The sequence below is a fragment of the Camelina sativa genome, chromosome 14 (genome assembly GCF_000633955.1).
Source record: "Camelina sativa cultivar DH55 chromosome 14, Cs, whole genome shotgun sequence".
Lineage (NCBI taxonomy): Eukaryota > Viridiplantae > Streptophyta > Magnoliopsida > Brassicales > Brassicaceae > Camelina > Camelina sativa.
In genome coordinates, this window is record NC_025698.1 from 4,994,058 (window position 1) to 5,019,493 (window position 25,436).

Consider the following 25,436-nt stretch of genomic DNA (forward strand, 5'->3'; position numbering starts at 1 on the left):
AAAAAAAAAAAAAAAAAAAAAAAAAAAAAAAAAAAAAATCACAATTGTGGTCAGAGCTTAACTTCAATCAGTCTCAGAGACAATTTCGTTATTATTGTATGAGATAAAACCTTATCGACCTCTGCACGTCTCATATCCAGGATTTGCGAGCTCGTAACGATCTGAGGACAAAGCCTATGGATATCGTTCATCGTACGCATCACCATCTAGCAATAGCCGCCAGAAAAACAAACAACAACAAATCAATTAAATCATTCATATTAAACAAATCAAGTAGAGTTTTCACCGAGGAATCGATTTTCACTTGATTTGCCTATTTGACCACTGCTTATATATGAACTTGGGATAACTTTTTTTTTTCTCTTGTAATTGATACGAGACGAGATATAGCTAGCTATTTTCATTTTTGTTAATGGAAAATTTACATTTTGATCACCTCGGAAAATATATATATATATATAAGAGCTAGATTCTCATGGTGATTAGTCTGTGAAATTAGGTCAAAGATACGATTATCTGAAATAGGTTAAAAAAAACGTACGGAAGGGGCAAACGTACATTGATTATAGAGAGATAACCGGTAAGAGGAGGGAGATCAATGATTGTTCTAAATGTGATTATCTTTTTTCGAAGCTCGACCATGAGAATGAAAGTGCCTGTCCATTTGTTTGATCCGCAGCTCGAACTCGATACCTTTGTCGCTTCTCTATGAGCATGATTCTTGATTTCTTCCGCCGACGAAGCAACACGTCTTGAAGTTTTTTGGCTCACGAACGGAGGTCTAGGAGACTTGGTCGATGGCGATGATGAAGAAACCAAACAAGGTTTAACATCCTGCTGTTCGGTCTTGCTACTTCTAATTAGTGATGTTTGCCTTTTAACAGGCTGTAACAAAGTTGATAACAAATAGCATATATAAATAAGAAACCAATAGAGAGATATCAAAAAATAAGCTTCGAGAAATTGCGTTACCTCAACTTTACAGGTTTTCACACTCATCAGCGGAGAAAACGAGAGAAGACTGGAAGTGTTTTGTTGGTAGTATACTTTGCTTGTAATAATTACATAGACTTAATTTTAGTGTTGTGATAAAAAGTGTGAAGCTAAGTGTGTTTATTTAACGCTAACGCTCCACAGACACATAGTGAATCTTATCACTTATCGAATCGCGCCACGTGGTATCTATGGATAGATTTTCTTAATATTTTTTTCCCGAAATGGAAGTTGAAGTTTTGGCTTCTGAAGGGATCCTAAAAATTGAGGAATTTAGTAAGTAATATAGGTAAAAAGAGGAACTCTTAAAAGATAATAAGAATCCCAATTTCTATGATTTGTTTTCTTTTTTAGACTGAAATTTATGATTTCCTTTGACTAAGTTCCTACGGCAGTAAGATCATGAACCTTGGACAAACATATGGCGGAAGCTAAATACTTTCTGTAAATCTTCTTATTTTCTACTATGTTTAGAAATAGGTAGTATTAATTATTTTGTTTGACTCGAAATTATAAAAGTACTAGTATTAAGCCCGTACTCCGTACGAGACAAAACTATAATAAGATTTATAGATATCGATCACTTGTTGATATATGAATAAAACGAAAATCAAGATGTAGTTAATCATATAACGTATAATGCGTTTAGTTTCATCTAATCGGATGAACTCACGAATGTTAAATAACAAAAACAGAATCGAACGATTCAGTTAAAGCACAACCAACGGAGAAATATAGTAATAGTTTGTTTGGTTTTTAGTTTGTAAACACAATCTTAAGAAAATTCTAAAAACATATGGAATCATTAATAAATATTGAGAAAGATTGTTAAAAAGTAACAATCCCTAGCTTTTTGATTACTGGTCGGGTTTGATCGCAAGTCTTAGAAAGAGCTTTGGCTAAAATGCCAAAAGAGATGCAATCATGCAAGTAAAAAACTTACATCGTCGCCAACCACAAGGGTTATTTTTTTATATTTTATCACTTGTCTGTTTGAAGAGAAAAAGAATGGTAAGAAAATTGCAATGAAAACTTAGAAGGAGAATGTGGATATGAATTTACATTAGATTTGCAAACAAAATAATCATGTAACTTATAAGAGAGTGGTGACATATATAGACACAAAGATGCTTTACATCATTTAAGAATGAAAAACTCAGGCAACCAGTTTTTTGTACTCTAAGAAATGAAGCGTACTATAAGAACCTCACTCACCGAGGCAAAAGCTACTGATTTGACGAAAAAGGCCAAAAAGCGTGAAAACATTACCCCAACTCGTCGCCGTGGGAAACAACATAATCTCCAACCAGAAAATAGCTCTACATAAACCAGATCACAATATATAAAAATTAACATTTATATATGATTGCCAATAGATCAAATTCAGCAACAGAGTTTGATAGAAACAGAGATTTGAATGAAGAGAAAGACACAGAATAATCATAGATCATATCATATCACAAACAAAAAGATGTTGATTACCAGATAACTGCGTCGAGAGAGAGAGCACTGTTAAGTTTTGGATTGTAACCTACTTCCCTGTTCCAAAATCAAACAAAATAACTTGTCATATGGAGTTGTTATAAAATTAGTACATGATTAAGTTAGAAGAACACAGCAAAACGTGACGTGATCGTTTGTAATGACATGGTAAAACCATGGATTAAATATGTTTTCTTGTTTCATTGGCCTAAAAACTAAAAAGTTGAACATAGTAAATATTAGATAGTCAAAAAATGCATAAGTGAACTTGAACATACCTTTTCATCCACAAGGAGAAGATTACATTCTTGAAAATTCTTCTGGTTTATCCTTTTTTGGAAATCCCCAAAGACAATATGTTCGGGCTATTAGAAGTCTGATCTTCCATTCTTTTTTCAAAGAATTTAGATTTGAGAGGAGTAAAATTCAGAGGCATCTTCAACCTGAAACTAAAAAAAAATAACCAGAATTAATATGAATTCAAGAGAAAAGGTATGCATATGAACAAAAGAAAAGGTATCTACCAGCGTGAGAATTGCAAAACCAGAAGAAAACAAACAATGAAGAGGAGGTAAATACAGAGAAAATTGAAGAGAGAATCAAGGCAAATTGGATTTATATAGAAGATGGATCGGTTGTAAACCACCATGAACGTGGAGCTGTTAGTGGAGTAGAATTAGGGATAGATTTTTTTGTAACATGTAAGCAGTTATGTTTGTCGAGCAAACGTTGCAGATGAACAAAAAGGAGGTTATGCGTTTCCTTGTAAAACATGATGCTTTTTTTTTGCAGAAAATATTTATTTTCACACGATCGTGTATTATTAATTTTTGTTTTTTTCAAAATGGAAAAAAATATAAACTGACGTGGCTGAATTTGATTGGCCAGGTGAATTGTGAATTATAGGATAAAGGATGATAACCAAAAAACAAAGTGTAATGCTTTTTTCTTTCACAATGTACCAAGACGTTCCTTATCTTTTATTTTTTTTCTCAAATGTAACAAATTCCTAATCAATACTCGGAAAGATGACAAAAAGAAAAAAGATGACTAAAAATTATAATATATGTACTTTTTAATACTGAATGTAAAATATTTAATTTGGTGGCTGAATGGGTAAAAGATATCAAAGAAATGTTAATACTTAATACAGAGTAAGTATGGTGTAAGGATGAAAACATTTTATAAGAAATGGAATATTTTGATCATAGCTGTATCATGCTCTATTCTTACCCATAGGAGAGATACATCATGTATCATATTCATGGCTTTTGTTTGACCAACGGGGGAAACGATCCTAATGATTTTAAGTTTAAGAAAAAAATCTACGGTTATCAATGATTTTTATATATATGAAAAATGGAGGATTAGCAAAAAAATCCAAAACAAATGTGAGCCAAACTTGCTAGACTGCTATATTCTCTTTGAGATGGCAAAACCGCCAAAAATTATCCATGATACACTTTTTTCTCCGACCGTATGTTCTTGTAAGCGAAATTTCGCATATTCCATTTGGTACCTTCCTAATTAAAAAAGGGCATTCCAAGAAATAGATCTTTTGCAATAGAGTTAAAGACTTAAAATTCTGAAGTTCGAAATAAGCTACTTTTATATATTCGATGTTCTAGTTACTACTTTTTGGTGCAAAAAAAAAAAAGAAGTGTTTGGAGCTACCTGTTTGGATTTCAATATATTGATATTGCACCAAAAACTATTTATTTTTCATTTAAACATAATTTTAAGTGTGAAAGTTTTTTTTTTTTTGATCATTATGAATTATGATCATCACATAGAATGTAACATATAACTCACATACAAACTCCTCTCTTACAATCCCTTTTCTCTTCCTATCCCGTGTCTGACAAGTTAACGAAACGAAACCCAAAATCTTTGAAAAATACTCAAAATTAGATTACTAAATCATCTTATTAATGGTTGACTTGCTTCTCTACCGCGACGGTGGAGGAGGAACTCCGCTGAGAAACGCCGAGAAAAAGGCGAGAGAGCTGCTTGGTTTGAAGCAAGGCACCGCATGTCCAGCTCCTCTGAACGTAGCGAACGTTAGACCTTCGTATTCTTGAAGCCACCCACTTACCTGTTGTAACATCATTAAAAAACTCAACCGGTCTAATCATACACTCAAGTTAAGAATTTACATAACAAGTTACGTAGATCCAAGGATACCTGTTTCTCATGGTACCATGGCCTCCAAGCTGTCTTGATGGGTAATTCGAGTGCGCTTAAACTATACCGAGTGGCAAGTACAGGAACTCTTCCGTCAGTGTCACCACTGAGCCCATCACAAAAGGAAACCAAAAACCAACGGCTTAAAAAAATTGGAGGATAAGAAAACTTAGCTTTCTTGCAAAGTGTTACTAAATTATAACCAACCAAAGTAGAAGAAGCTATAGTGTATACTGTATAGTGGTTATTGGCGTAGGATACAGCCGTAGTGTGCACTCTACTCCTCTGTTTTTATTTAGTTTCAATGGTTTTAAGTGAACTTTACCTGTAAACCCATATTCTTAATCCTCCGGCGATAAGTTTCTCGTAAATAGGCAAAACCGATGGTTTTGAACCAGTCCAATTATTAAAGATCTCCATGCTGAAATCTCAGAAAACCAAAATAATATTCAGACAAGTTCCTTCATATATATACAAAAAGAAACTATATATATAAGACATAAGAATCATGGGAAGAGTACTTGCAAATGCTCCAGTTCTTGAGATTAACTCCATCACTCGCATGAAGAGACTTCTGAACATCTGCTCTGTTGTAAAATACTCTCGCGTAATCATCTAAACACGGATCATATCCACCCATGAGCCTCGGTGGCATCTACGGCATGCGAACAAAAAAAAACATTTATACTAAGTTTCAAAAAGACTTCATATAGCTTTCTAATATATTTCAAGGATCACATGTTACACACACACGTACCCTCTTAGAGCTAATGCGGGAATTCGTTTTGAATAGCGCTGAATCAAAGTAAGAAGATCGTGCTGAATCTCCAATGCAAACTGAGGTATAGATGCTATAGATATCTATCTCGTGGTACTGCTTGAGAACTTCCGCTACGGCCTCATTGCACTCATCGTTGCTCCAAGTATTGTCGCTGCTGAAATTGCATGTCCTGGTTATGATCCTATGCGTCTCGTCCGATATCACTGCGTGGCTCCATGCGTAATCCACCCAACCTCTCCAATCTTCTGCATCTGATGTCTCCGGATTCCCCAACTATATAGCAAAAAGGTGCACTAGGTCGTCTAAGCCCAATTTTATACTAATCACAAGACTTGCAACGATCATGCAAAGTTTATAGTAAAAGCATGATAATATTAAACTACAATCTTGGTTCATTTTGTTTGATATTTTTTGGTTAAAGATCACGTAGATTTAGACGTACCAAAATACCCTTAAGATTGATAAGCGATGAACCATTCTTCTTGTTATTGTTATCGTACACAACTTCTGCTAGCTCGGGTACGTACTTTCCTGCACACAAAATAATTAATATTATGCGACATCGCGTGGGTCTGAGTCCTAGTAATAATAATAATTCGCGATGAAAATACGTTACTAGAAAGAAGGAAAAAAAAGAAAAAGGGCATGCAATATCTCATTATATAGACAAATTAATACTAAATGATACAAAATATTTAATATGAGTTACCTGCATAACTTTCACCCGCGATATAGAAGGTACTTTCTTTGTGTTCTGGGAATTTCTCGAACCAGTTGCAAAGAAAAGTGTATGCGTCTCTTGCTGATAGAAATTAGAAAAGAGAATAAAGCATATAGTTTATGTTGTGACGTACATACGTACTATATTTTATATATATATATTCCTAGCTCGTCGTCTAATTAAGGACAAAGACTACAGATAATATATATGTAAATAATGGACTTGTAAAAAGATAGGAAAAAATAATAATGGACCTACCTGTAAAGTCATCTCCAAGTTTTTGATAATCGCTACTTGTGTTTGAATACGAAAAGCCAACACCGACGGGAGATTCTAAAAACAGCATGTTGGCCTCTGCATCAGCAAATCAACCTTTTTACATCATTTAATGTCATTTTCATTTTTACATATAAATTTTGTGATGCTAAGAAAATTATATAAAAACCAAAACAAAAACAAAAAGATTACCTTTATTCCATGCGTATGGATTAAAGTTAAGTCCGTTTCCGTTGGTGTCCACGAGAAAAGGACCAATTTCTTGTGTTGCCCCATATCCCACAGAAGAACAACCTGGACCTATATATATACATATATGATATATCATTATATTCTAAATGTGTTCTTTCATGAGACAACATCAAAACTATAAAAAATTCGCACTAGGTTGTATTGTAAGAGCTTTGATTAGTTTAAACATTGGAAGGAAAAAAAAATTGTCGTGAAAATAAATTTGCGGAACAGTGAACGACAGAGTGACAAAACTATAGCTAATTAACTTCCTTTATATTTGATGTTTTTTTTTTGAAAAAGTTATATTTGATGTTGGTATGAAGAAACAGCAAAACGGATAAACATAAATATGTAACTGATAAAGAAATGTATAGAATCACATGTTATCAATTAGAATGAAATGAGGGAGAACATATATAATATATATAAAATAGTTGCTGATGCATGCATATAAATCAAAAGATTGAGTTACCTCCATTAAGCCAGAGGACTAGAGGTTTCTCTTTGGGGAGATCCATGGCCTCAAAGAACCAGTAAAACATAGCTCGTCCGTTGGATTCATCGACAGGGACATAACCGGCATAATGTCTGAAACTCACATCAGGCTGTCCAGGCAAATCTGTCACTAAGTCTTGCTCGTTGGCCAACAAGCTCCTTTTAGGGCTATCAAACCGGTGTTTTCTAGTGCAGAAAACCACCGGTGCTAACATTAAAAGGGCCGTAAGACACAAAAAAGTTAATATACTAGATATGTTCTTGGTGTGATACTCCATTTGAGGTATAAGTTGTGAAAAATAATATCAAGAATTGTAGTGAGATGAGAAGAAAGATCTAAGACTTGGGTGTCTATTTATAAGCTAAGATCATGAGATTTTTGTTTGCCTTTGTTAAAAAATAATAATAATTAAAAGTTATTTAAGTGGATATGGAAGAATACTCCTATGTGGCGATTGGTGGCTTTAATTTTTGTTCAGTTGGTCGAATAATTCCATCTTAAAAACTAAGATTTATAGGGACAAATTCGAGAGAATTCGTATACTTGACTAATATAGAGTGGATGAAGCACTTTCTTTTCGATGGGTTTGAACCACGTCATGGCCAAAAGTAATATAAATTTAATTTATTATCCTATTAACCTAATAAGAATTTTGGCGGATTAAGAGACCCCCACAATAGCATAAGCTCTGCTTAACTAGTGAGGAAATATATAAATAGGAAAACTGGAATAGATAATGCACATATACAATAATCAAGGTTTAATACGTATGATTCAGAAGTCAATGTAGAGTATCTGTAGATTTTGCAATACCAAACCAATTTAGGAGTGTATGTCTACCAACTAATTTTAAAGTGGTTACTTTTTATTTATTTTTTTGGCATATTGAATCCGAATGTGACTCACTCTTCTGATCAAAATCTTTTTGTTCGAAACTCATTTATATTATATCAAATTTTATCAACTGATCAATTAATCGGTTAAAAATATGTTGTTTTGTATCACCAAACCAGAATTTGTTATAGCATTAACGAACGATAAATATTGTGGATCTACAAATTAAAGATTATCCAGCTGCTAATTGTATGTTTAAAAAACATTGGATTATATAGATTCAATATTTCGACTGATTTATGTAAAAGCTCACTCGTAATACTTGTTAAGCACATGGTGTCTTTAATAATGTATCGCCCACTAAAATGGAAGTCAGATATGTATGTACTTAGTAGCGCTGTGTGGGTTTGAATCGAGTCAGCTTTGCTGCACTAAAATTATGTCTAGACTGTTACAAGTTACAATATGATACTGTATATGAAAGAAAAAAAATTACTTAGTAATAGTATGTTGCATCAATATGAATAAAGATTACAAGATCAACCAGTATATCATTATCAAAATTCATGAAACTGACGAATAATTCTCACAACTATCGCTAACGTCATAGACTCGTAGGTTATATATGATGCGGATATTCCTAAAAAAAAAAGAGAGACATGTCACGTTGCAACATCTTCGAGCAAGGACTGACTGATGAGTGTTGAGAGAAAGGCAAATGGAGTATATATTCCAAATTGATGGTTCCCTTTAATTTTAATTTTAATTGTGTAGATATTTTTCTATGAATATATGTAAAAAAAGGAGTTAAATAAATTCATGGGAACCTCATCATTAGCAAAGTCGAATGATGTAGTTTTGTGGCGAACCTTATGCGTTGGGATTCTTGAATTCAATTCGATGTACAAATCGTTTAAAGATAGGATATAGCTTAATTAATTAAATGGTGAAGAGATCTAAATCATCTAGAAAATAAATCAAATATTGGACCTTTTTGTCCACCACTATAATAGTTAACGAGAGGAATTGAACCATGGAGTCTCTAAGAACTTTTTAGCACACAATCCACTATACCACTACACATGGAATAGATTAGATAATTTTATAATTGATCGTATTGGTCAAAACTAACTTGAACTATTAACTGAGTTATACACTTGACCGTTATATAGTTCACTAATTAGCTTGATAATCGTAAGTATGCATACTACTAGCTTTTTCCTTAATTATTGCAGAGTTAAAATCGACAGCTGTACGTCTCAGCAATATATAGTTTATATAATACATGTTCAGATCGAAGATTAGAGAAAAACTAATAAGCAAAACAAAAGTGTTTTGTTGAATGGTTATGACATGGAATCCAACTTTCTTTGATGAGAAATGAGAGGGAAATCATGTCCCGATTATATATGTTACGTTTCGTAATGACTACACATTTTTTTTTCTTTTTTTTTTGTCTTTTTATTGGGAAGGTAATGTCTATATGTATATATATAAAAAAAGTCTTAATATAAGAATGAGAGTGTAAGAAATTACATGCTCATTGAACATTAGTTTATTTATATCTATATCAAGAAATTATTCATGAATAACTTTCTGCTTGCATATGCGAATATAGAGCATTTGAAAGCTAAGAGAGATTTAATTTTGGGGCTTCATTATCTAAAAATGGTTAATATATATATAAAAAAATCTTGAATAATTAATAATATATGAAAATAAGACATGGTTCATTTTATATGTTGACTTAATTTTTAGTAGATAATAAAGTATACTATTCTCATATTTTTATAACACAATAGTGCACATAGAAATATATGAAGATTTCAAAATTTATCCATGCAGTTCGTTGGCTAATTAAAATCTTACTGAGCCACTTTTGTTCAGGGGATGTATTCAATCTAATATTCTAAGAGGGTGTATTCAATTTGATCTTTTAAGTGATTTGTGTAAAATTTACAAATTCTATGTTATTCAATCAAGAATTTTAAAAAATCTTATAAAATCTATTGTTATTTAACTAATGATTTAAAAATCTACCTTAAAATCCACTGTTATTTAAAATAGTTTGTGGATTTAGATTTTAATAATTTTAAGAGAGTCTAGAAGATTTGTGATGATTTTTTTAGTTAAAAATACATGAATCCAAATCTCATTGTTTTAGGTAGGATTTGAAATTTTTTTACAATAAATTATATTAACTTCCCTAAAATCACCAAAATCATATAAAAACCCATAAAATCTCAAATCAAGTTAATATGATTTATTGTAAAATTCTTTCAAATCCTAACTAAAACAATGAGATTTGGATTCATATATATATATATATATATTAAAGTAAAGAAATCCTTACAAATCTTCCAGAATCCCTTAAAATTATTAAAATCTAAATCCACAAATAATTGTTTTCAATAACAGTAGATTTTAAGGTAGATTTTTAAATCATTAGTTCAATAACAATAGATTTCATGAGACTTTTTTAAATCAATGATTGAATAACATAGAATTTGTAAATTTTACACAAATCACTTAAAATATCAAGTTGAAAACACCACCTTATTAATGTCTGAGTTCTAACAAAGTACATAACTCATAAATTTATTGCAAAACTTATATACATATATATATATATTTGTGTGAATAATCCAAATATTATTTTGTTATGGAATGACTAAATTAATAATATAAATAAATGGATTCGTAATCTCCAATTATAAATACTCTATTAATCTTTCCTACTTGGATCCGTTGAATTGGTGAATGGCCACTAGCCGATAGGTTATATTTTTGTACTATATAATAGGAAGCTAATGATTTATCTAATCACCTTCTAATAGTTGTATTGCCATTTCAAATTTTAGGTAATTAATTTATATTTTATATCTCTTAACTCAAATAGAAGATTTAAAAATGTTTGTGTTCATATGGGGACCCCTTAACTGTAAAACCAGAGTCCATACGTTCATATTGGCCAATGGATGTCCACTTATATGATTCTCAGAACTATGGATACCCACTTAACTACGAATATCATTTAAATGTGCAATTGTAATAACCTAATTGGCCAAAAGATTTGAGGGATATGTTTCTAGACAAATTATGAATCTGTCAATGTATTCTTTAATTATTTAGGATAATGACAATCTGCAATAGGACACGCGTTGAGATACTACTGATGGATCATTTGATAATGAAAATCAAGAAAACGATTAAGGAGTCAATCTTTCACCATCTAATTAGAGATCCCATAACCAATCTCCTACTAGTTGATGACTTATAAGACTCGTTGTTAACTACCTTCAGAGATAGTTTTGGTTTTGTAAATCACTAGGCTAGCTTCGCCTAAATAAGATATGTTGATTCTTATCAGGGTTACTTCGTGGAGAATTGGTTGAGAATGCTTTGGAAAAAATAATTTTGTTAGGTGGGATGTACAGATCTTTGGAATTACGATATGTTTTAATTGACTTTTGAAAGTACTATACTACAATTTTTTTTTTTTTTTTAATCTCTAAATATGTATTCTTTTCTTGATTCATGTTATCAGAAAGAAAAAAATCAGATTGGTTTCTATGGAGTTTTACTGGTATAGACATTAAGATAAAGAACATAAACTAGTCACAAGTTTGTCGGTAGATTCCTTTTATTGAAAGAGCAAAAAACAAAGATTATCTATTGACAACGGAACATAAGCAGAGACGACATGAGATAATTAATGCTAATGTTGTATAATAATGCGCACTAAAAGGGAGAAGATGAAATGTTTGATCGTCACTATTATAGATAGAAGGTATAGGTTCCACCTTTTACAATGAGTACTTGAAGGATTATAAGAGCATATGGAATCTAAACAACATACTGCTAGTCTACTAGAGACATGCCCTAAGAGTTTTTAATTCCCATCGATTGGACCCAACTAGAAATTCTTAGGTTCTATATGCTACATTCCTTAGCCATTTCTATGACATAACCCGGATTTACTGCATTACATTATTCGTCCATATATATTTAAATTCTTAGGTTCTATATATTCGTATTCTCTTACTCATCACATTTGTCATGTTATGTTTATCAGAGTCGAGTGCTCGAAAAAAGTTGAGCGATAAACTGTTTAGACAAAAAAAAGAAAACTATTTTTGGAGTAAATTTTACCTGGTTTTAGAAAAACGTTTTAGACATTTCTATTAGGTTTAGTTTATTAGTACACGCCGAATTACCTTAGAACAATACCAACTGTCACATTCAGACTCGGCTGTCCACATATCCAATCGAAACTCGTGAAGTGTTAAGTTTCTATACGCTAATGCGTGAGTCATGCACTCCATGCATGCAGAGAAACAGAGTGTTTTTTTTGGGGTCAACAAACAAAGATATTTACAAAACACGTATTGAGAGATAACTTTGCGCGATCAGATGAGTTGTCATGTGACAACACCATTGGACGAGACATGGATTAGATGAATTCCAACTTCACTAGGGATGGTCAAAGTATTACAAGAAATCTTACTTTTTACCAGTTATTCTTATCCATCCAAAGATTGAAAGTGCGCATAAACATAAGTTTCATTTGAAAGCTTTTTTGACTATATCCACTCTAGCTCCCACAAACAAACACGAGATTTTTTTTATAGGTTATGGAATCTTTTTTTTTTCTTTTGTTGTAAATTAAGCACTTTGTTCGTTTGCAAATATATAGTTGACAAGAAAATACATAAAAAATTGAAGCTTTAAAAAATATCTATCAACCCTAACTATTATTTTATCAACCTATGATCAATATATATATATATATATATATATTCGAGTTTATCTAACTCTGTTATTGATATAGTTACTATAAGTATAACAGTAGTAAAAATATTGACAAGTTTATTTGGGTTATAACGGTATAGTAGTTGTACGTAGTGTTACTTTCACAATCCAAGCTTAGTGTATATATATACTTACTCTCAAGTCTTAATTGGGGCAAAAAAGTATAATTAGTTTTTGTAGATTCAGAGAAGAATCGTCGTTCCCCTCTCCTTCTCCGCATATCGTAATGACATGTTAGTTTCATTAACGCGTTTGTACGGAGCCCTGAGGTTGATTAAGACACTTCGTCGTCTTCAGTCTTTTTCCCTTTGTCGCAGCACACTGTCTGAAACTTATCGTTGTTGGGCTTTATTGTTTTCTTTTAGGCCCAACTTGTTTTGCTCTTCGAAGCCAAGATTACTTCTTTTTTTTCCTTTCCTCAGTTGAGAAAGACTCTGTCTCAGTGAGAGATTTTTGTTTTTGTTCCAGTGTTATTATGTTTCGAGACCAACAAAAAATAAAACTTTTCGACTTTTTTTCCAAAAGCAAACGACAGTAAGTAAAAAACGCCGTAAACAATTTCATCCAAAAACCACCAACAAAAACACAAAATCTCAGAAAAAAAAACACTAATCTCTCTCTCTCCTCGATGTCTGATCAGCAACTAGAAACAACGGAGATCAACTTCTGGGGAGAGACTTCAGAAGAAGACTACTTCAACCTCAAAGGCATCATCGGCTCCAAATCTTTCTTCACTTCTCCTCGAGGTCTCAACCTCTTCACTCGTTCATGGCTTCCCTCTTCCTCTTCGCCGCCACGTGGTCTCATCTTCATGGTCCATGGCTACGGCAATGACGTCAGCTGGACTTTCCAGTCCACTCCCATCTTTCTGGCTCAGATGGGTTTCGCTTGCTTCGCTCTCGACATCGAAGGTCATGGCAGATCTGACGGTGTCCGCGCCTATGTTCCTTCCGTAGATCTAGTCGTCGATGACATCATCTCGTTCTTCAATTCGATTAAGCAGAACCCTAAATATCATGGCTTACCTCGCTTTCTCTTTGGAGAATCAATGGGCGGAGCGATTTGTCTTTTGATCCATTTCGCTGATCCGTTAGGGTTCGATGGAGCGGTTCTTGTGGCTCCCATGTGTAAAATCTCTGACAAGGTGAGACCTAAATGGCCGATTGATCAGTTTCTGATTATGATCTCCAGATTCTTGCCGACTTGGGCGATTGTTCCGACGGAAGATCTGTTGGAGAAATCGATCAAAGTGGAAGAGAAGAAACCGATTGCCAAGAGGAATCCGATGAGGTACGGTGAGAAACCGAGGTTAGGTACAGTAATGGAGCTGCTTAGGGTTACTGATTACTTAGGGAAGAAGCTAAAAGATGTGAGCATTCCCTTCATTGTTGTGCACGGAAGTGCAGATGTTGTCACTGATCCTGAAGTGAGCAGAGAGCTGTACGAAGATGCTAAGAGCAAAGACAAGACATTGAAGATCTACCAAGGGATGATGCATTCCATGTTGTTCGGTGAACCCGATGACAACATTGACATTGTTCGCAAGGATATTGTTAGTTGGTTGAATGATAGATGTGGTGGAGACAAAACCAATGTTTGATGGAACTCATTGTCATTGTTGCTGTAATGCTTGTATAGTCATATTTTATCATGAAACGGTATTTGGGTAAGTGACTAGACATTGATGTATAGATCAATCTCATTGTTCTTACAGAGTTTTCTTATAATGCTCAATTTCATTCTATATCCAAAGCAAAGCTACCTTATTTCTATTTCCATGTTTGCACAAACCTGAAGTTAGTTCAGAAGATCTCTTCTGCTAAAAAAGCAACGCAAACCCGGAAAACTCTATACTATATGTACCTGAGCTTGTCAGAAAAGATTCTCAAGTATCCGCCATGAACAGATAGTTCAAGTCCTCCACAGAGAGATGCGATTGCCGACTACCCTTTTCATCTTCTCCAAATGCAGAAGCTACCATCATTCTCTTCTTTTGCTGTGGCAATTTAATGTTTGTGAGGATAACTTAGCTAGTAGAAACTAAAATTTAAAAACATAAAAACGTTGCAGAAATGATGAACAGACCTGAAGGGCCAATATGCGGTCTTCAACTGTGTCTTTTACTGTGAACCGCACCACTTTTACTGATCGTGTCTGTCCAATACGGTGTGCTCTGTCAATTGCTTGATCTTCAGTGGTCGGGTTCCACCATAAGTCCAACATCAGAACATGACAAGCTGCCACCATGTTTAGCCCAAGACTAGCAGCTTTGAGAGACATTATCATTACAGAAACCTAATGTAAAAAAGCCAGTCATCAGTATATCTCTATTCTCATGTCTAAGACAAAAAGATGATCTTGAGCTGCATACCTCAGGGAGAGTATTAAAATCTTGTACTGCTGCATCTCGAGCTGCTACCGTCATTTTTCCATCAAACCTTCTATACTGAATACCCGAACTCTTAAGACAAGCTTCAAGCAGGTCCAGCATCTTTGTCCATTGGGTAAACACAATGGCTTTTTCTCCAACCACCTTAACCTGACTATCCACGCTACTCTTTGCTGGAGTTGCAGGTAAACTGGATGACTTGTCAAGCTTCTGATTATTCTCTCCATTTTCAGAGCTCTGATCATTCATTACAGTCTTCGGACTAGGTAGCCTGCTCAGTGATCGCAAGATATCTAGAGCAGCCTTGATTTTGGATGAACCACATGGAAAATTTTCAATACAAGGCTCCTCCCTCCCAACAGGATCTGAAGTGGTACGATCACATGGAGCATCAAGTTTATGCAAGCCAAGCATAGCATTTTCCAGTGTTTCTCTGGAAAATAATGATGAAATTTCAAGTCCGGCTTTGCAGTATGACAGTGGGCATTGATTATTATCGCGAGTAAGGAATTCGCAAATGCACTGTTTACAGAAAACGTGACCACAAATTGAAACAACAGCATCTCTGGGTGCACCCTATAAGTGAAGAAGGGACACAGAATAAGAAACTCATGGTGAACATAAAGTAACTTGATATCTAAATACGAGAGATAACAACTCAAGAATCCACAGCAGTGCCTTTGAGTTTAAAGTATTATTGAGGAGTCGAGAATCTTACATTGCAGATACTACAAATTGCTAGTGAAGCTTCTAAGCGATGTAGAAGAAAGGTTTGGTTATCATATGGAAGCTTCCTAGCCACTTCAGTTGAGGAAGTCCATGTCGTACTGGATACTAGAAGAGGGTGACCACAAGCTTGACGAAGACGCAACAACATCAACAATATATTTACATAGTTTTGCTTCACCGTTCCAGCATCTGCATATTCCTGACAATTCAATTACGTATAAACAAAGAATCAGCCTTCAGTATCATTATAGACAAAGTAGCACCCATGGGAGGTCATAAAATGTATGCGTATCCATGTTCTACATGTGTCCATAGCCATACCTTGAACTGATCACGAGAGTCGCACTCTAACTTTGAGTAGAAATGACGTTCTTCCTTGGTGAAGTCCACTCTCTTCAACTCAATGGACTTTGGAGGTAAAGAGATTACGGGTTTTCCATCAAGAAGTGTATCTAATGATTTTACTAGTTAAAACCCATAGAAAACTTTCATGAAACATCTACGGAAATTTAGCTTTATAATAAGAATTAAGAAGACTGACCTTTGGTTCGCCTAAGCATTATTTTCTTCAGGATACCCTGCAACGTTTGATATCCTTTCATCGGGTACCTACTGATGGGGTTCTTAATCGTTTCACAAAACGTTGGGTAGCTAGAATAAGGATCATACTTCAGGAATCTGAAGTAGCTGTAGAGGTCATCAATTGAATTCTGGATAGGAGTGCCAGACAAACACCACCTACGCTTAGCATGAAGGCCTGAACATGCCCTTGCAGCGTGGGTTTTGTGATTCTTAATGCTCTGAACTTCATCTAGAACAACTCTAAACCATGAAACTTGCGCAAGAGGACCAGACATAAACACAACAGGTTCACAATCCATATGTTTCCTCTTCTTTGTGCCCTTCTTTTGAGATTTTGGCGGATCCTTTTTGTTTNGGAATCTGAAGTAGCTGTAGAGGTCATCAACTGAATTCTGGATAGGAGTGCCAGACAAACACCACCTACGCTTAGCATGAAGGCCTGAACATGCCCTTGCAGCGTGGGTTTTGTGATTCTTAATGCTCTGAACTTCATCTAGAACAACTCTAAACCATGAAACTTGCGCAAGAGGACCAGACATAAACACAACAGGTTCACAATCCATATGTTTCCTCTTCTTTGTGCCCTTCTTTTGAGATTTTGGCGGATCCTTTTTGTTTGAGCCAAAACCAGCAGATTCGACTCCACCATCATGTATGCCACCCTTCTCATCAGCTTTATCAAGAGGCTGTTTCGGGACTTCCATGCTCACAAGGGAATATGTAGTGATGACAACATCATATTTAGTTAGCTCGTTAGGATCCTTTGTTCTGCTGCAACCATGGTATACAAGAACAGAGAGATTTGCTTCAAGAGTAACCTTCTTGCGTAATTCATCAGCCCATTGCCTCATCAGACTAGTGGGACAGACAATAAGAGTTCCGGCAACTGGCCTTCCGTTCATCTTGCATAAACTATCTTTGGCGACTTTTTTTTCACTGAAAACAGCTTGAGAGTGATCAAATGGATTGCTTCCTCTATTCTTTGAATCTTCTTCACATGGTAGAGAAGGTGTAGACCGTTCTGTCAATATAAGCGCTATGGTGGAAATTGTTTTTCCAAGTCCCTGCAAAAGAAGATAATTACACAAGAAAAATTAGTAAGATCAATGTTTGTTGTGTTGAATGTATTGTAACTGATAACATGATATAGATTACAACAGTAGAAATATAACCTGATCATCAGCAAGAATCCCCCCAAAACATGGGTTCCCGCTAGTCTCCTTTTGGGACATCCACGCCAATGCAATCCGCTATTCATGTGTAATGTATGGTTAAATTGGATCTACACTAAGTATATCAACTTGGAGAAACCATGTCAATTCATTTCCACAATTCAGGCCTAAATCATCTTAGTTAAGCAAAGAGAAGGACACTTAAGAATTAGACACGCAAAAAACTGAGTTCTACAGTTTGTCTTATAAACATCTACAGGGAATGTTACTACTTATCTAATAAAATACAAACCTGATGTCTAAGAAGCGAAACTGCCAAGACACCGTCAGGAGGTTTTGCTTCAGAAATAGGCTGAGAAAGATCCTGTTATTTCAAGCAATCGTTAGACCTAATGAAACTGAAACAAAATAAGGAGAAAGGGATAATACGGGATAAACTCATAAGAGGCAGTTTGGCATTATATCACACATGCAACCAACATCAGAAGACTTAAATAAATACCTCATGCACAGAACACAAGAACAGAACTTTAATAATAATAATAAGCTCCCGCATATCAAGAAAACTTCATAAAGGAACTGAGTATGTGTGTCTGGGCGAGAAAGGTATAAAAAAGAACAAACATGGGACAATTGAGAAAAGGGCTTACACGCTTAAACACCACTAACCTGCATATCAGCATGAAGGATCATGTTTTCCTTGTTTGACTCAAACTTCAAGCCTCCACAATGATTAGAAGTTCGACTAACTGTAGAATGTTCTGAAGAAAACACTGGTGTCTGCACATCCAGATATTGGTGTAGATTAACAAATTCACCACAAGATTCTATTTTATGGATCTCAGAATCATCATCTCGATCGGGTATACGTTTAGATGGACTTTCAACTGTTCCAGAGCTGAAACTAGAAAGATTAAAGCCTGCCCTCCTAATATATTCATGGTCCTCGTCTCCTACCAGAATATCCAAATACTCAGTGCAAGATTTTACTGGGTCAGGTTCTGCTACGTTTTGCAAACAACCATCTGAATCAAAACAATTATAGAAGCTTCTGCCGTCAATAACTTGGCCAGGGAAAGAAGTCAGGGGTGCCATAAACGAGTATTCATCCCCGACATCTGTCTGATAGGAGGTTGCGCAATTAGAGCCACCAGACCATTGCAAAGTCGTTCCTTCAACTGTATGAGCATCATTACATATACTATAGTTCTCAGGAACTGAACTGTAAACCGTGTTCTCCAACTCAAGCTCTGGTTGAACCTTCACATGGACTTCTCTCTTCTCCTCAAAGCTGGTTGAACAATTATAAGGCTGCTCAAGCTCCTTATCAACTCCATGAACATCAAAACTGCTATATAGTTTGACACAAGCAGGGATAACTGGAGGAATGTTTTCACATTGGATGCTGAGTTCTCTTTCACTGCTTACATAAAGCCCAGAGTACCTCTCTGAAGTTCCATTATCTAGTCCTACACGTCTGTCAAAAACCATCCAGCTTGCATCATCTGACTGACACTCCCTAAATCCACTCTCCATTTTATTGACAAATTCTTCTTTTTGGGGAAGGAACTGGAATGTGTAACTAAGGGAGACTTCGGACAGGGATGCATCTATTGTATGGCCAGAAGAGGCACAATTATCAGCACAATCAGTAACATGACTGGAATCATGAGAGATATGAGACATCAGGGAGGAATTTTGCATAGCTCCAATTCCTGAGTCATTTCCAGATAAGGTATTGAAATAGGGAGTCATCATAGTGGGGCTGCAAGGCATACCTGCAATATGATGTAAAAATCAGTGAGAAAATCTCTCGATATTAGCTCCAAATGATAGGGAACATGAAAATTTAAAGAGAATAAAACCTAAAAACTTCACAGAGAAGGTTCATACATTTGGAATCAATTGTCATGTCATCCAGGTTGGATACAGTGCCATATTCAAAATTTTCAGGATAGTAGACCACATCGCCACCATAGTCATAGAAACAAGTCGCATCTGCTTCCAGTCCTCCATTCCCAGGGTCAGAAAATGAACTTGGTTCTGGTATTACACTTTGCGAGGCTCCAGGACCATACATATCCCGGTAAGGAAACCAATCAGTGGCCTGAGATCCTAAGCAAGAAACATATATAATCAAAAAAATCAAAACACTGAACTTAATTCCACACTTCAATATTCAAAGTTTTTACAGAGAAATTAAAAGAAATAAACAAAAGAGTACTCCTCACTACGTCTACTAACCACTTTGCATCATCAGCGTGTTCCTAAGCTCACCAGACTCTACAACAGATGAACCAACCGGAGTCACCAATTCTTCACTAACCTGGAAGTAATAACTCAAAAATTTAAGTCTCCATCACTATAATCGAGAAATTAAGTAAGCATTTGAACCACATAGACTTAACCGAACCATACCTCAACAGAAGTAGGATCCTCGTCGAGAATCCGATAAATCGATTCAATGTCAACCATAAGATCCTCGTCTTCGGCTCCAAATCCAAAGCCTGTAGAAGAATCATCCTCTAACAGCGACGAATCACGAGGCTGGAACACAGAATCCTTCTCACTCATCACGAACCCAAACCCTAAGGCTGTAAAAATCGAAACAAAAACCTAAATCCACCAAAATCCAACACTCAGAGAAGAGATTTTTTTCTCCCGGAAAGCTTTAGTCAAACACGAAATCGCCGACACGCGAACACAGAGAGACTTGCGATTTCGAAGGGGAGGGAAAAAAAAAAAAAAACTAGCGAGTATAGGTTTAGAAAACGATGAATTTTTAGTCAGAAGAAGGTTCTAGAGTAGTTAGGGAGGAGGATGATGATCCACGCGACTTTTATAGTGCCGGTGGTGAGGTTCCTTTGTTTTTTTTTCCTTTCTTTTTTCTCTCCGGAATGGAGAAAAGGTAAGCGAAAGAGACGCAGATTTAAAATAAGAAACGGTCGAAGAAGTTGGCTTCTTTCTTTTTTCTTTTGTTTGATTGTTACTATTGGTGGTGGTCATTGTTTATTAGTATTATTAATCATGAGCCGACATTTGATTAATGTTTTCTACTAACCAATCAAAGTAATTTGCTGACTTCAAAAACAAAAAAAAAAGTAAATTGCTTATGAAAAAAGCATTGATCATACAGTATTTCTTAACGTTTTCTATACTCATATCTTGTTTTTTTCCTAATCTTCTACACGCCTGCACACCATTAATGTTTGTTTACAGGTTTGACCAAAAAGTTTAGATAAATTAACCTCTTTTGTCAAAACAGTAAAGTGGGTTTAGTTTTCCTTATTATTGTATCAATTAATAAATGAGTAGATTTTTTCTCTAAACATATCTGAAAGTTTTAACCATCTGTTTCCTACTTGTTGGAAATTAATACTTAAACGGCTAAACCAATCTTATTAGTATTTAAACCGCTCGGTAAATTATGGTTCGACCAAAACCCGGTTTATTTATGTATATAAATAAGAGATGATTGAAATTTCTTAGGCAATCGCACAAGAAAGAAACCGCACGAACCGTTTTCACAGCAATCCTTCACTCTCCAGGTACTTTTACTCGGAAAATTTCGCCAATTTTCCCGGAAAAACTCGTCTCCGCACTAATATTTCTTAGAATTTACGCAAACTATTGTATCCTGCTCGATCTTTTGACTAAAAGACCTCGATACTCGTCTTTCTTTGTTTGTCGCGAAGCGAATTTTCTAGGGTCAAATTTGAGAGAACATTTTCTCGGGAAAATTCAATTGTTCAGATGGCAGATAGCGAAGATGATGAGGTAATTAATCTATTCATCTTCATCGATTTTGTTTTTCTTTGTATGGGATGTGGTCATACATATCAAGAGTGAGGATAACTAATGTAACTCTGTATCTGGTTTCGTTTTTTCTTATTCAGATAATAGATATTGAAGGATATACGGTAATGATCTTCGTCTTCATCGGTTTGTTTTTCTTTGTATCCGAGTTTGATGATGAATGTGAATTTGGATGAACTGAAAATCCTTTTTTCTTGGTTTTAGGAATCATCGAAAGAATCGATAACGAGTGAAGATTGGGAGCGGTTGCTGAGAACTGTGAAGATTCAGAAAGAAGAAGTGAACAGACTCGTTATGAATTTGTTTGTGGTTGAAGGTTATCTAGAAGCTGTGGAGAAATTCGAAAAAGAGTCTGGAACTAAGCGTATCTCTTTTTTTTTGAGTTTCTTCGTTGTAGTGCTGCTGTGTGTTAGTGTGTTATGGTTATGATTCCTTATCAAGAAACAGCAGAGGTAGATTCTGCGAGTATCGCTGGCCGACTGGCTGTTGTCAAGGCTATCCAAAGCGGAGATCTTGAAGTTGCTGTTGAGAATCTGAAGGCTTTAAACCCTGAGGTACATTTGTGATCGATTGATTTTTTAAGATAAGTATTGGTGGAGGGAGGGAGCTTGTCACATTTTCATGGAAACTTATAGTTTCGCTTGGACATGTGTGTGATCTGTTTTTGCTTTTCTATTCCTAATTGGTCACAGTTTCTCACCACATGAGATTCTTTGCTATTTGCAGATACTGAAGGAGAATTTTGTCCTTAATCAGCAAAGGTTGATAGAAATAATCCGCTTGGGGACTACTGATGAGGCCTTGGAGTTTGCTCAGAAAGAGCTTAAACCATTTGGAGAACAGAACGTAGGTCACTTAACCCGTTAATTATATAAACCACATTGATTCATCTTTTTGGACTTTCATCCATATATCTTAATGTCATGATCATACGCTTAATAGTTTACTTAGTTTTCAATCGTTAAAGATGATGTTATCTATGTGTAAAGCATCTATGTGTATACTGACACATCACTTGTCATAAAAGATAAAACCTTTTACATCTTATGCAGCGGGTGTTTCTGGAAGAATTGGAAAAAACTCTTATGTTGCTCGGTTATGAAGACCTTACTACCTCTAGCTGCCCGATGACTCTGAGAGCGCTTCTTACCAATTCACAGCGGTTGAAGACAGCTGCCGAAGTAGAAGCAGCGATTCTTATAAGTCAGACTGGTGAAAAATGTAAGTGCTCAACTTCTTAAGTTATGGCTTAAGACAGCAATTACAACAATGAGCTAAAAAAACCTCTAGCACTGTTCATTTGCAAATTAGTAGGATCAATTGTTTATGATGCCAAAAAACTTGCATAATTACAGTGAGACAACTGTTTTTTACATTCTTTAGTATCCCACATGTGCTGTTTCAGATTGCCTCTTGAAACTGTCAATGTACTAACTCGATGATTGTCTTATGTTTGTGAATAAACAGATCCCAAACTTCAACACTTGTTGAAGATGCTGAATTGGACTCAGATGCAACTGGATGAAGAGTTAGAGTATCCACGCATGACTGTTTTGCCCACTGGCCAGGTTACAGTCATAAACACATCAGAATGATTCTTCACCTCTTTCAGCAACTAAAGGCTCTGCGCCAAAGGGGAACATATATAGTGAGATATAACCTGAAATGTGACATGAGGAGACCATTGCTTCATATTTTGTATATTTTGATTGAGATGAAGTTTTTGGCATTGCACTTATTGATAAAAGGCATTTTGCTTTCTAATGGGAAATATTGGACCACTTGGTGGTAGCAGTAAAGAAATATATGTAGGTTACTGGTTAAGCTTTTATTCTCCAACATGGTACGGTTCCTAGAAAGCTACCTGTGAAGGGGGCTATTGAATTGGTTTTGAAGTTTGTTGGGGTGTTTGACCTACTAACTAAAAAAGTTGCTTGTTTGTCTCCTTATTGCACTGTTCTTCAATGTACTTTAAAACCTCTGGGCTTTGCTTTTCTTTCTCTCTCACCTAAGAAGATAGTTGCAAAACTAATTTGTCCAAAAGGAATATCATGATTTAGAAGAATGTTAGGTGCGAGTCAATGGTGTTTCTAGCTAGTTTCTACTTCAAGAAGGTGATTTGTGGATAAACATAAAATTTAAGGTGATTTGATCTTATCTAATTATAGTATCATGCATTCATCTAACGAATTTCAAAGCATTTTCCAGAGCATAACTAGACTTAAAACGAGATTTATAATTCTTACACACAATAAAAATCTCATATGTAGTTGTTTATCATAATGGTCAATAGAAAGTTAATTTACTTCTTACTAGTATTATTTTTGAACGTTGGAACTTACACAGGGATTACTACCCAAAAAAATGTCTCGTTGTTTTTCCAAAGTGGTCAATATAAGTAATTACGGTCTCTACATTGGAATATTCACAAAGCTAAGCACCAAAAAAGTGTTACCAAAAGCAAAATCGATTTTTAGAAGCTTGGTTCGAAATGAGAAGAAAGAACTAATGATTTGTCGAGATAGTAGCTTTCGACCTTTTGCAGTACACTGAAAAAAAAATATTCTAACAGACAAATAAAGAAAGAAAGAAGATATAACATGCATTTGATGGAGAGAAAGGGAATAAGAGAGAGAGAGAGAGGGGGATTTGACAAGGTCAAAAATTGACATAAACAACATAAATCAAAGTGATTTTGTGGAGTTTATTAGAGTCGCCGGAGACTCTCTGAGGATTCTCTACTCCGTCGTCAAAGTTCAATGCGTAACTCCAAGGATCATACTGAAACATGGTTTGCTTCTTCTTCTTCTTCTTCGTCGTCTTCTTCACCGCGGCCTTCACCTTCTGGAACATCTTTTTCCGGTACTGATTCACCACCTCGAATCTATCCTCTAATCTCATTTTTTTAAAAACTTTCTTGATCAAAGCTATGTATAAAACGTCTTTTTGGAGAAGAAGGGAAGAGAGGTTGGATATAAGGAAAAAGTGAGCAGCTTTTTGATGTATTTGGGGGGGTTGAATACGTGGGAGGAATTTACATTGGGGGTCACGAGAAAGAGATATAACAGAGGAAGAGGAAGAAGAAGAAGGAACTTTGGGCAGAGTGCCTCTCAAAACATCATTTTCGGATACTCTGTTTCTCCTTCTTTTTTTATTTTATTGTTCAACTGTTTGGTCTTTGTCTGCTAGTATCTTAACGAATCAATAATATTCTTTTTTTTTTTTCCTTTAGAATTTAACATTCCTTTTTTTTTTAATAACTTCAAAAGAGTGTAAATAAATCCACAATCTTGTGTAAAATACTTATTAAACAAAAATTCAAACATTTTTTAGTGATTGACTCATTTTGAAATTTGAAATCAGAATTTTGACAAATAAATCGGATATACTAAAATTTCGTTTGTTGTTGAGATCATTTTTTTTATTTTTACTGTTTCTACACACACACACACACAAAAAAAAAAAACTATAGATATACTTCGTTTCTTTTAGATTTTATTAGTACCAAGAATTAAAAGACTTATTATTGGTATTAAGTGTTTTAGGTTCATCTTTACAATGTTTGAAATAAGAGATTCAAAAGACTATACTTGTCTTGTAAAGTCTTTACACGTGTATTTTTTTATTTTATTAAAGGTCTTCTTTATACATGTATTGTATTTTTACTCGATATCTATGTCTATAATAACAGTTTAACCTCAACATCTATTGCATGTTTTGATATCGAGTTTGGGATTACATGACTTCACGATGAGTTGTACAATGGGTCGTCGACAAGATGACCTTGTAAAGTAAAGTGTTGAGGTTTGAAGTGGAAATGTTTTTTACTAGTGTTAATTTAGTAAAAAAAATAACCCAAAATGTTCACTTTTATACTCAGACCCTGTAGTGTAGTGTGTGTGTGTACTTTAAGGATTAACCAATTATGTTAATTA

General features: G+C 34.9%; 6 protein-coding genes and 1 long non-coding RNA gene across 9 annotated transcripts in view; 2 read left to right on the plus strand and 5 right to left on the minus strand.

The window, feature by feature from the left end:
- Nucleotides 1-1,070, minus strand: part of LOC104739738 (uncharacterized protein At4g04980-like) — a 5,331-nt gene extending 4,261 nt beyond the window's left edge. The window contains exons 1-3 of the mRNA XM_010460181.1: nucleotides 973-1,070; nucleotides 559-885; nucleotides 111-206 (exon numbers count right to left, since the gene is read on the minus strand). Of these exons, the coding sequence (XP_010458483.1) occupies nucleotides 111-206; nucleotides 559-885; nucleotides 973-999 (450 nt within the window). The 5' untranslated portion in view covers nucleotides 1,000-1,070. The remainder of the gene's footprint in view (nucleotides 1-110; nucleotides 207-558; nucleotides 886-972) is intronic.
- Nucleotides 2,110-3,216, minus strand: LOC104739740. The gene is made up of 4 exons (XR_760060.2): nucleotides 3,000-3,216; nucleotides 2,754-2,924; nucleotides 2,476-2,532; nucleotides 2,110-2,312 (listed from the first exon to the last, which is right to left on the minus strand). It is a non-coding gene; the product is annotated as an uncharacterized LOC104739740 (long non-coding RNA).
- On the minus strand, nucleotides 4,266-7,444 carry LOC104739741 (serine carboxypeptidase-like 31). Its single transcript, XM_010460184.2, has 10 exons — nucleotides 7,144-7,444; nucleotides 6,630-6,737; nucleotides 6,420-6,515; nucleotides 6,150-6,242; nucleotides 5,883-5,971; nucleotides 5,417-5,713; nucleotides 5,181-5,314; nucleotides 4,985-5,080; nucleotides 4,660-4,765; nucleotides 4,266-4,570 (listed from the first exon to the last, which is right to left on the minus strand). The coding sequence occupies exons 1-10, from the start codon at nucleotides 7,442-7,444 to the stop codon at nucleotides 4,424-4,426; spliced, it is 1,467 nt and encodes a 488-aa protein (XP_010458486.1). The 3' UTR covers nucleotides 4,266-4,423.
- Nucleotides 13,317-14,559, plus strand: LOC104739743 (caffeoylshikimate esterase-like). Its single transcript, XM_010460188.2, has one exon. It carries the CDS (start codon nucleotides 13,442-13,444, stop codon nucleotides 14,411-14,413), a length of 972 nt encoding a protein of 323 aa, XP_010458490.1. The 5' UTR covers nucleotides 13,317-13,441; the 3' UTR covers nucleotides 14,414-14,559.
- LOC104739742 (helicase-like transcription factor CHR28) lies at nucleotides 14,677-20,613 on the minus strand. Of its 2 annotated transcripts, none has more exons than XM_019236422.1 (13): nucleotides 20,104-20,613; nucleotides 19,930-20,011; nucleotides 19,579-19,800; nucleotides 18,355-19,463; nucleotides 17,978-18,049; nucleotides 17,686-17,763; nucleotides 17,212-17,577; nucleotides 16,473-16,824; nucleotides 16,253-16,383; nucleotides 15,921-16,130; nucleotides 15,185-15,778; nucleotides 14,899-15,108; nucleotides 14,677-14,809 (listed from the first exon to the last, which is right to left on the minus strand). In XM_019236422.1, exons 1-13 carry the CDS (start codon nucleotides 20,257-20,259, stop codon nucleotides 14,699-14,701), a joined length of 3,693 nt encoding a protein of 1,230 aa, XP_019091967.1. In that variant the 5' UTR covers nucleotides 20,260-20,613; the 3' UTR covers nucleotides 14,677-14,698. The 2 variants fall into 2 exon arrangements, with proteins under 2 accessions (XP_019091967.1, XP_010458489.1); XM_010460187.1 differs by having other exon boundaries at nucleotides 16,473-16,669; nucleotides 16,934-17,577.
- On the plus strand, nucleotides 21,196-23,282 carry LOC104739744 (glucose-induced degradation protein 8 homolog). Of its 2 annotated transcripts, none has more exons than XM_010460190.2 (8): nucleotides 21,196-21,233; nucleotides 21,393-21,462; nucleotides 21,582-21,605; nucleotides 21,706-21,865; nucleotides 21,949-22,055; nucleotides 22,228-22,347; nucleotides 22,554-22,722; nucleotides 22,969-23,282. In XM_010460190.2, the coding sequence occupies exons 2-8, from the start codon at nucleotides 21,439-21,441 to the stop codon at nucleotides 23,094-23,096; spliced, it is 732 nt and encodes a 243-aa protein (XP_010458492.1). In that variant the 5' UTR covers nucleotides 21,196-21,233; nucleotides 21,393-21,438; the 3' UTR covers nucleotides 23,097-23,282. The 2 variants fall into 2 exon arrangements, with proteins under 2 accessions (XP_010458492.1, XP_010458491.1); XM_010460189.2 differs by having other exon boundaries at nucleotides 21,199-21,233; nucleotides 21,381-21,462.
- LOC104739745 lies at nucleotides 24,027-24,641 on the minus strand. The gene has a single exon (XM_010460191.2). It carries the CDS (start codon nucleotides 24,400-24,402, stop codon nucleotides 24,160-24,162), a length of 243 nt encoding a protein of 80 aa, XP_010458493.1. The 5' UTR covers nucleotides 24,403-24,641; the 3' UTR covers nucleotides 24,027-24,159.